The 10,246-nt window shown below is 40.3% G+C and overlaps 1 protein-coding gene across 4 annotated transcripts; it reads right to left on the reverse strand.

Moving 5' to 3' along the window:
- Nucleotides 1-1,305: 1,305 nt before the first annotated feature.
- LOC145558500 (uncharacterized) lies at nucleotides 1,306-10,043 on the reverse strand. 4 transcript variants are annotated; one of them, XM_081619767.1, is made up of 3 exons: nucleotides 9,776-10,043; nucleotides 3,699-3,989; nucleotides 1,306-2,750 (listed from the first exon to the last, which is right to left on the reverse strand). In XM_081619767.1, exons 1-3 carry the CDS (start codon nucleotides 9,911-9,913, stop codon nucleotides 1,545-1,547), a joined length of 1,635 nt encoding a protein of 544 aa, XP_081475893.1. In that variant the 5' UTR covers nucleotides 9,914-10,043; the 3' UTR covers nucleotides 1,306-1,544. The 4 variants fall into 4 exon arrangements, with proteins under 4 accessions (XP_081475893.1, XP_081475892.1, XP_081475895.1 ...); XM_081619766.1 differs by having other exon boundaries at nucleotides 3,699-3,992; XM_081619769.1 differs by lacking the exon at nucleotides 9,776-10,043 and adding an exon at nucleotides 4,653-4,804.
- Nucleotides 10,044-10,246: the final 203 nt, after the last annotated feature.

Below are 10,246 nucleotides of genomic sequence, written 5' to 3' on the forward strand. Positions count from 1 at the left end.
ATTGCTCTCAAACCCCTCAACCGGGGTTATATATATATATATATATATATATATATATATATATATATATATATATATATACAAAATCGCCAATTGTCGAGTAACATGTGTCACAGATGCCACGTGGCGCACCACATCACATCTGTGAGGGACAAATGTTTTGGATAATTTTACACATGCCACGTAGACCAGTCATATCTTGACACGTGTCATACCCTGGTTGCTCCGAATTGGACCAATCTCTATGCGACACGTGTCCTTCCTAGAACTCTGGAGAAAAAGGCGACATTAAATGGCCCAAATCTGGAGAAAGCCGTAATTCGGCGCAGCCCAGAATAATTAGGTCAGAGTGACTTAATCAGGGGCACATTTTCCAATGACTCTATAAATAGGGAGATTTCCCTCATTTTTAGGTCATCTACAATTATTACAGCATACCCTACACTCTCTTATAGTAGAGAATCACTTGATCTCGAAATCCGAGAAGATCTCATCTCTTTTTCCGCACTTTCTCCCGTGTTTATTCAAGTACTAACTTGATCGTCGAAGGCGGAGCTCCAACCACTGGGAGTCTCCGTTGTTTTGCAGGTACAGCCGTACAGGCCGCGCACAACCAATCTTTGAGCTATAACTCTCCCGAGGGACAAAAACATCCAAAATAGGAAGGGGTGCCTATCGTGGGATGAATTTTTTTTTTTTTTTTCAGATTTTGACCAATAGGGTAGTGACACAGACCTTTAATTGAAAAATAGGCCGGTATAGACAAAAAACAGGCCACATAGAGTAAGGGTGGTGATTCTTACTTATTTTTGGGTTATGCAGGTGGTTTTTTTTTTTTTTATAATTTTGTAAAAAGAGGGTAGTTTTTTACAAAAGTGGTGTATTTGGAGGTGGTTTTTTTTTTTTTTTTTTAAATGTCCTTATTTATAAAAAAAAATTAAAAAATTTAAAAAGAGAGAGAGAGAGAGAGAGAGAGAATGGGAACAATCATCCGCCACCAAGGGGCAGCAGTCATAGACAGGCGACCACCACTTTGGGAAGTTAATAATTCTAAAAAAAATACAGTAATAAAAAAAAAGTTTTAAGAGGAAAAACTCCCTCCAAAAAGACTGCTTTAGTATAGGTGTATATAGATTACTGGTTTGATTCGGTCACTATCTGAACATCAACACAAAGGTGAGCCTTGAATAATTCTCCAAACCAGACAAAGATTTTCAACAGAACTTGATGCATATCATTATATCAATAGGAATCAAGCAACACAATGACAAACACTAAAGTGAAGATATACTGAGCTACAGCAGGTAAATAAAGAGACAATCTCACATAATAAAATAGTCAGACTGTCACAATCCTTCAAGAAGTCTGGGTACTGAAAGACAACTTGGAGCATATCCCAAATATACATTGATCTTGGACCTCTAAATCCAAATGCAACCAAATACCGTGCATATCATATCAGGCTTTTATTATAAACATTGATAGACAGTGCAACTCCAATGATAATAGATGCAGTTGCACTACACAAGGATTTATTTTAAACATTACCAGCTTCGTTGAGAACCCCCTGAAGAATGACCATTCAACCTGTCAAGCACAGCATTAAAATCTACAGGTTGCCCACTTTCCTCCAGCCTTTGAATCACACTCATAACATGATCACCCCTGTACCCCATGCTCACCAGCTTATCAACGAGCTCATTATAAGGATGGTTGCGAACGTATTGCTGAGGGGCAGGGCTGCGAATCATAAGATTGTTACTGTTTGGGGGTGGCATGTTTGGAAGTGAAGGATTTGTGGGAGGATAGCTGCCTTGAGAGTAGTGACTTGGTTGAGGAGTGTGATGAGACCGACCTCCTTCACTGTCATATAACATGTATGTCCCTGCAGAAGAGATTGGTTGGTGAGATCCACTAGTTGCATATCCATCACCTGGCTGAGATGAAAAGCCAGCCTTCATATGTGGAGGGGAAGGCTGGGGTTGAATAGGTCTACTAGGGACACCATACCCATAAGGCATTCCTTCTGCACGATTTACTCCTGCCTGTGGCATTCCTTGAAACGACATCTGCATTGGCATGCTGCTTGATATTGCCTCTGAAGGAGGCGGATTTGCAGGTTGACTAGGCATGTATGGAGGATAGATATTTGACTGAGGAGCTGGAGCTCTGATCTGATTCGGTGGTTGCATTGGTGGTTGCTGGGATGGGGGCATTGGCGATTGCTGGGGTGGTTGTACTGGTGGTTGGTGTGGCATTTGCATAGGCTGGGAAACTTGCTGGGGCCACTGCTGATACTGAGGATATTGTTGGGTCTGTGGAGTTTGGCTTGCTTGAGTTTGTGATTGTTGGGGAGCTTGTGGTGCTATCTGAGGAGCTCGATACTGGGCATCAGCTGCAAGATATGATGGATGTGACTGAGCTTGAGGATTTGGTAACTGATTAGAAGGTAAATAATAAGACTGCATCTGGCTATGACTTTGTGATGACGGTTGTGAAGGTGCAATAGACTGCTGCTGAGCAGCAGGGTGGGAAGGTTGTTGGGCAATTTGATTAGGCAGGGCCAGAGCCAGTTGGGTGTTAGGAGTATCTGATACATCATCATTCTTAGTCTCGGAGGCAGATACAGTAGCTCTCTCATCTTGTGCTCCTGCTGACGATTCCTTCTGTGCAAGCTGAAGCTTAGCAAGTTCTTTTTGAGTTTCGGCTAATTCTTGCTTGTCCCTAAGTATCTGGACTGATCTGTGGACCTACAGTTAGTATAAAAGAATGAGATTCGACAGGCACACATTTAAAAAAAAAAAAAAAAAAAAAAAAAAAAAAAAAAAAAAAAAAGATGATTGAACATCCTGCAGATAGACACCACATCCACACCCACACCCACACCCAAATTCTCCCCGCCCCACTCCAACAAAAAAGAAAGGGTTCTGCTACAGCCTACATTGGCATCATCTGGCAATACAAGCTGGGTACAAATTAAACCTCACAGCAGAATGATGAAATATCAATTAAGCAGTGCACAAAATTGTAAACAATTATCTCCTGACTAGAGAATGTTTAAATCAGAATAAAGCTTTTTGTCTTTTGATTTGATGCTCCTGAAGCAACATAAGCTCAGCAACCAAAACACATAATTCAATAAGATCCATTTGCCCAATGAGAGTAAATTGAAGTAGAGCTAATGCTAACAAAACACTGCAGAACACACTTCCCCAACATGACTATCCTTCCTATTTTTTGTCAGTCAGCTTTGAGCATTCCAACTTATATACTGCAGAAAGCCTGTCTAAAAAGCAGCCACTATTAATTATCTAGACAGCTTACACAAGAAACAATTTTCAGTTTGGCATCAGAACTTCTCTAAATAGTAAGAGAAATTAAAGGTGTAATCAGGGAACTACAGGATTGAACAAGTGCAACACAGTAGATAGCAGCAAGCCGTGATGCCTATAAAACATTTGGAAGATTAATATTTTTGGGGGGTTTCTTCTAGCTGCGACTAATACCTGTTAATTCTAGAGGTGTATAAATTCCAAGCTCTACAGGCTACCTTGATATGCATGACACACAAGACATTGACTCTCCACTAGCAGTAACCTCGGTTAATAAATGCCAAAACAGGGCCTATTAAGATGACTTAAGCCATGTGGTTTACATATTCAGTGAGATGCCCAGAAGGTCAAGCAAAAGCAACTTACTTCTTGAAGATGTTTTTCCAGAAATTTCAGCTTAGAATCTGCTTCCCCGTGATCACGGCCTAAATCAGAGCGCATTTCTCCAATTGACTTATCAAGGTTGTAGCAATACAATTCCAACTGTGAGAGACGGGAACTGATTCCCTCCAGGAAACGCATGAGATTGTCAGCATACTTTTTCATGGTCCTTTCAACTACTGTAATCATTTCTTGACTCAAAGATTCCTCAGGCTGATTGTAAGCATTAGTTGTAGGAAACACGGACGACCTTGAAATCCTGCTTTTCTGAAAGTCCTGCTAAGAAAATCAGAATAATTATTACAAAAACAACACCATATATTTTTCTTTATTAACGTTAAAGGCAGAACAGTGATGTCAACATTAAGTGAACAATAAGCTAAAGTTCCATTCCTAAACCACAGTTACATTAAACTTCATTGCAGCAAATAAAATATTACAGTGCCTCTTATATGAGGAGACCCCGGTTGATCAGCCTGATTAACATGTTTTGTTAATCATTGATTTTTGTGCTTTATTAGTTTAATATTCCTTTGCACCGTTAGACTCAACAAAAGTGGAACGGGTTGTTTGTTCACGTTAAGAGACGGCTGTTAATGCTCGTTTGGACGTAGTTACTTTACAGTAACTTTGTTCTTTTCACAAATTAGTGAAACTCAGAGCAAAGAAGTAGCTGCGAGGAGAAAGAAACTTATAACAACTGCTGAATTTAATGGATTTAAGGTATAATCGGATAAATATATTTATATTTCCATATTATTTACTTTCAAATTAGAATTACTCAAGAGTCTAAGTAATCAATTTAATACTTCATGCGCTGGTTCAAAGGAATCCAAATTAATGGACCTGAGAAAATAGGAGTTTCATCGGATTATTGGTAAGAAAAAAAATTAAAAAAAAAAAAAAAAAAAAAAAAAGCTAAAATTGTGCCAAATTTACCTGAATATCTCCAATGGAAACCACCATTATTGGGAAATTTTTTAGTAGAGTTTAAATCAATCAATCAATCAATCAATCAAAGCCTTAATCCCAAAAGTGGGGTCGGCTAACATGAACCAAATTTGATTATTCCGTGTAGTCATCAACATAAATCTTTCTCCTCCATCCCTTACGATCCAAAACTTCATCCTCACGTAAATCCATGCACTTCATATCCTTCCTCACTCCTTCCAACCAAGTCATCTTTGGTCTCCCTCTTCCTCGTTTAATCCCTCCATGGTCCCACTCTTCCACTCTTCGCACCGGTGCACCCTCGGGTCTCCGTCTTACATGTCCAAACCAACGCAGACGATTTTCCCTTAATTTATCTACAATGTCCGCCACACCTACTTTCTTGCGAATAACCTCATTTCTGATTCTATCTCTTAAAGTGTTTCCACACATCCACCTTAACATGCGCATTTCCGTAACCTCCATCTTTTTAATATGCTCTTTCTTAGAAGCCCAACATTCTGTACCATAGAGCAACACTGGTCTTATGGCAGTCCTGTAGAATTTTCCCTTCAACTTTAAGGGAATGCTGCGGTCGCATAACACTCCCGTGGCCGCTCTCCATTTAAGCCACCCTGACTTAATCCTGTGGGTCACGTCTTGATCAATGTCACCATTCTTCTGGATGATCGACCCTAGGTACTTAAAACATTCACTCATGGTCAAATCCTTTCCATCCAAACTCACCACTTCATTGCTTGTCCCCCTCTGAGTGCCAAAACGACATACCAAATATTCAGTCTTACTCCGACTTAGCTTAAACCCTCTAGATTCCAACCTTTGCCTCCATTGCTCCAACTTGACATTAACCCCATCCTTAGTCTCATCCACCAAAACGATATCATCTGCGAACAGCATACACCATGGAACCTCATCTTGAATTGGTCTAGTTAATTCATCTAGAACCGTTGCAAAAAGAAAAGGGCTTAATGCAGACCCTTGATGCAATCCGATTGTAATAGGGAAATCTTTTGTCAACCCTCCGCATGTCCTCACATTTGTTGACACATCCCGATACATATCCTTAACTAGGTCTACATACCTTCGTGGGATACCTTTCTTCAACATTGCCCACCAAAGTATCTCTCTTGGCACCTTGTCATATGCCTTCTCTAAATCAATAAAGACCATATGAAGATCTTTCTTCTTTACCCTATAAAACTCCATCATTTGTCTTATCAAATGGATTGCCTCCATAGTAGATCTCCCAGGCATAAAACCAAATTGGTTATCTGAAATGCTTGTGCATGCCCTCAACCTTTGTTCAATCACCCTTTCCCACAACTTCATAGTATGGCTCATAAGCTTAATTCCTCGATAGTTAGAACAATCTTGAGCGTCTCCTTTGTTTTTATAAACCGGGACCAAGGTGCTCTTCCTCCAATCTTGTGGGATCCTTGTAGCCGTCCATATCTTGTTGAAAAGGTTTGTTAACCAATCAATACCAATCTTACCCAAACACCTCCACACCTCTATCGGTACCCCATCAGGGCCAACCGCCTTCTTAGGTTTCATCTTCCTCAGTGCAATCTCCACCTCTACTCTCCTAATCCTTCGCACATACTCCATGTTGATTTCTTCATCACTCATAGAGGTATCTCCTATCACAACTCCATTACTTCCATTAAATAATTCATCGAAGTACCCCTTCCACCTGTCCTTGATGCCCTCCTCTTGCACTAGGACCATTTGGTTCTTATCTTTGACACACTTCACCATGCCAATATCCTTCCTTGCCTCTTGTCTTCTCTTTGCCATCTTATAAATGATCCTTTCTCCCTCCTTGGAATCAAGCTTTTCATAAACCTCCTGATATGCCTTTTCTTTTGCTTGGCGAACAGCTGCCTTTGCCTTGCTCTTAGCCTCCTTATACGCTGCAAAGGTTTCATCACTCCTACATTTTCCTAAGGCTTGATAGCATTCCCTTTTTTGCTTAATTACTGCTTTCACCTCTTCATTCCACCACGAAGTATCTCTCTGTACCGAAGTTCTTCCCCTTACTTCCCCTAAGACCTCTTTGGCCACTCTTAGGAAACAGTTCTTCATTCGTAACCAAGTCATGTCCGGATCCACCTCTCCATCCCAATCCGCTTCTTCAATTACCTTTTCTGTAAAAACCTTAGCTTTTGCATCCCTTAGGGTCCACCATCTTATCCTTGGTTCTTCTTGTCTAACTTTTTTCTTCGCCTTCTCTTTCAGACGAATAGTCATTACCAATAGCCGGTGTTGGGTGACCACACTCTCCCCTGGGATAACCTTACAGTTTATGCAACTTTGTCTATCTATGCTCCTTGTGAGCAGGAAGTCTATTTGAGTTGCATTTGCTCCATTCCGAAAAGTTATCAAGTGTGAATCCCTCTTCTTAAACCAAGTATTAGCCAAAATTAAATCATATGATTGGGCAAAATCCATAATAGCTTCACCACCGGCGTCCCTCTGCCCATACCCAAAGCCTCCATGGACACTCTCATAGCCATCTCGGCTCGCCCCAACGTGCCCATTTAGATCCCCTCCAATATATAACTTCTCTGAGTGGTGGACACCCTGCACCACCTCGTCTAGGTCCTCCCAAAATTGTCGTTTCTCTTCTGCATCTAAACCCACTTGGGGAGCATAAGCACTGATAACATTCACAATCTCCTTGCCACATAGCAACTTCAGCCTTATCAACCTATCGTTCTTCCGATAGACCTCGATCACCTCTTTTGCCAACCTCTCATCGAGAACCACACCAACTCCGTTCCTAGCTCCACCATTCCTTGTTCTGTGGCTCGTTTCTTGCCCAACATACCATACCTTATACCCCAAAACCAAGCCTCGAGCTCCTTCTCCTGTCCATCTTGTCTCTTGGAGGCACATGATGTTCACGCGTCGTCTTTTCATTACTTCTACCAATTCTGCTGATTTTCCCGTAAGAGACCCCACATTCCAAGAACCAATCCGCAAACTAAATTCTTTTCTCCCACGCTCCCTCCTGATCCCAACTCCAAGCCCTTGATTATTTGACACCACAATTGGGCAATATGGCGCGTCGCTTCTGGGCGACGACCTAGCAACCCTTACATACTTATCACTGCACCCGGGTCTGGGAAGTGCAGCGCGTCGCTCAGTAGGGAACGCCCCAATGGCACGCCCTTGCTCATTTGACACCACACTCGGGCAATGTGGCGCGTCGCTTCTGGGCGACGACCTAGCAACCCTTGCATACTTATCACTACACCCGGGTCTAGGAAGTGCAGCGCGTCGCTGAGTAGGGAACGCCCCCACGAAAATATCTGTTTGGCTCATGTCATGGGATGTGACGAAGTTTTATACTGGCTGTCACTGGCCTACCGTAACCCTCCTCCTTTATCCAGGCTTGGGACTGGCAGCGGGAAACCCACTGGCGGGAAACCCACTGGCGGAGTTTTTAGTAGAGTTTAAAGGGAAGAAAAATTTATTGAATGTCACTGGACTAATCTACCACAAACTGGAATCCAACAACACTACTTGATTACCAATAACAAACCCATTATCGAAAGGTAAAACACAATTCTAGTAAGCAAATGTAGACAAAGCCTCGAAAGCAACACCGCAGTGACGGTAATTGACGGTGCTATGGGATCTAAAAAGTTGTTTAACTGCTGTTAAATATTTCTGCTATCTGTCAAACGTATCCCATTAGACGTCAACAACATAAGGATTGGAATTTACTTGCATACCCCCAACTAAATCAAAGAAAAGACCACCACACCCCTAGATAAAAATACAAGTTGATCAGCCTGATCCACTTGTATTTTCTCCCTCTTATATAGATCTCCTAAATACCCAACTAGAGCAGCTATTACTTTGTTCTGGCAGAGGAAATTTTTTTATTTTTTTTATTTTTTTTTTTTTGGGGGGGGGGGGGGATCACATATAAAGGTGTTTCGTTTTACACATTGTATGTAATACAAAGATCACATCCATATCAAATCTAGAGAGCCCCGAGAAAAATTGGGTCAGTTACTTGACAATCAAAGGAAACCCAAAAAAGCAGCTATTACCACCAATGGTTTGGACTAAAAGGTCTAGAAGTGAGAGGCTTTAACCCTCCCTAATACATGAAGACTGAGATAATGTCATGTTTGATGTTCCACGGAATTATTTCATCCACAGCATACTTACATTCCAACAATGATAAAATCCAGAACCAAAAAGCATTGCTGGCTCTAAAACCCCATATCATCAACAAAAAAATAAAACATCAACCAAGAAAACCAACAGCTGTGATCATTTGTTAACTTGGTGAATTTAATAGTTTTGGATGATTCCATCTAAATCATTTACAAACCACACAACGTCAAATTATTCATATGTTATCTGAACATACGACTTGTTTAAAAGAAATTAATAAATACATAAAATTCCACAAATATATGACACCCTACCTCTAAAACAGATGAAGGAAAAAAATGACAGCAAAAGCACCATCATTAGACCCTCCATTAATCACTCTCCTGTAAGGCTGTAATCACTATCCATTTACTAAGCACAAAGGCGCAGTAGACTAAATGTCACACAACTACAAAACAGACTAAGCTCTTTTCTTGGTAAAACCAAATAATGAACCAGGTATCAGAATAAATCCCGAGAATAAATAACCCAAAACCCTCGAGCACGAGCTCCAATCTTCCGCAATTTCAAAGGCATTGCAATCTATAGCTGGTTGTAACAGATAATATTAGATTGTCAATCTCCAAGTTTATGGCTTGTCACCAAATTCATAAATTTTGCACGTACACCAACTATAAAATTCTGATTCAACAACCAAATGAATTGATATATGAAGAAAACCGTTGAACAACGTTTCTGATATTCAAAATCATAAAATCATCTCTAAATCGCCAAAAATAACTTTGCAAACGGAAACACATTTAACTTAGCAACAAAAATTTGTTCCTAAAGGACATAGCAATTAACCCTAAAAAAAACAATTTATAGCATCAACAACTTACTAATTAGGATCCGATCAAATTCCTCAACAAATCAGCATCATCAACCCTAAAAAATCAACACAAAACAAAACCAAAACTCAAAAATCCAACAAATACCTTGTTAGCGTTAGCTCCAATAGATGGATCGGAGTGACTTCCATTAGACGATTCCTGATTAACATAATCTTCGTAGGAGCATAATATATCATCCGAAGCGAAATCAAAACCTTTTGAACCAGAAGATCCAGACGCCATTAAAACACAGAAGAACAGCTAATTAAGGAAAATTAAGGATGAAGAATTGATGAAATCAAACGAAAAAATCGTTGACGAAGAAGCTAGGGTTTCGGAATTTTTTTTTTTTTTTCTTTGGGGGGGGGGGGGAGAGATAAGGCGGAAAAAGGAAGGTGGGGAAGAAGATTGCTTCCGTTTGAGAGCTCGAGAAGATGCTTTATAAAACGTTACTGTATTTTTTTAATAAAATGACACGGAGTTTTTTTTTTTATTTTAATGTGATTAGGATAAAGAAAGATGAGGGGGTTGGCCGGTTGTGTCAAGAATGATTTTTTTTTTTTTTTTTTTTGAATA

Source organism: Chenopodium album, chromosome 9 (assembly GCF_948465745.1).
Source record: "Chenopodium album chromosome 9, dcCheAlbu1.1, whole genome shotgun sequence".
In the NCBI taxonomy this organism is placed as follows: domain Eukaryota; kingdom Viridiplantae; phylum Streptophyta; class Magnoliopsida; order Caryophyllales; family Amaranthaceae; genus Chenopodium; species Chenopodium album.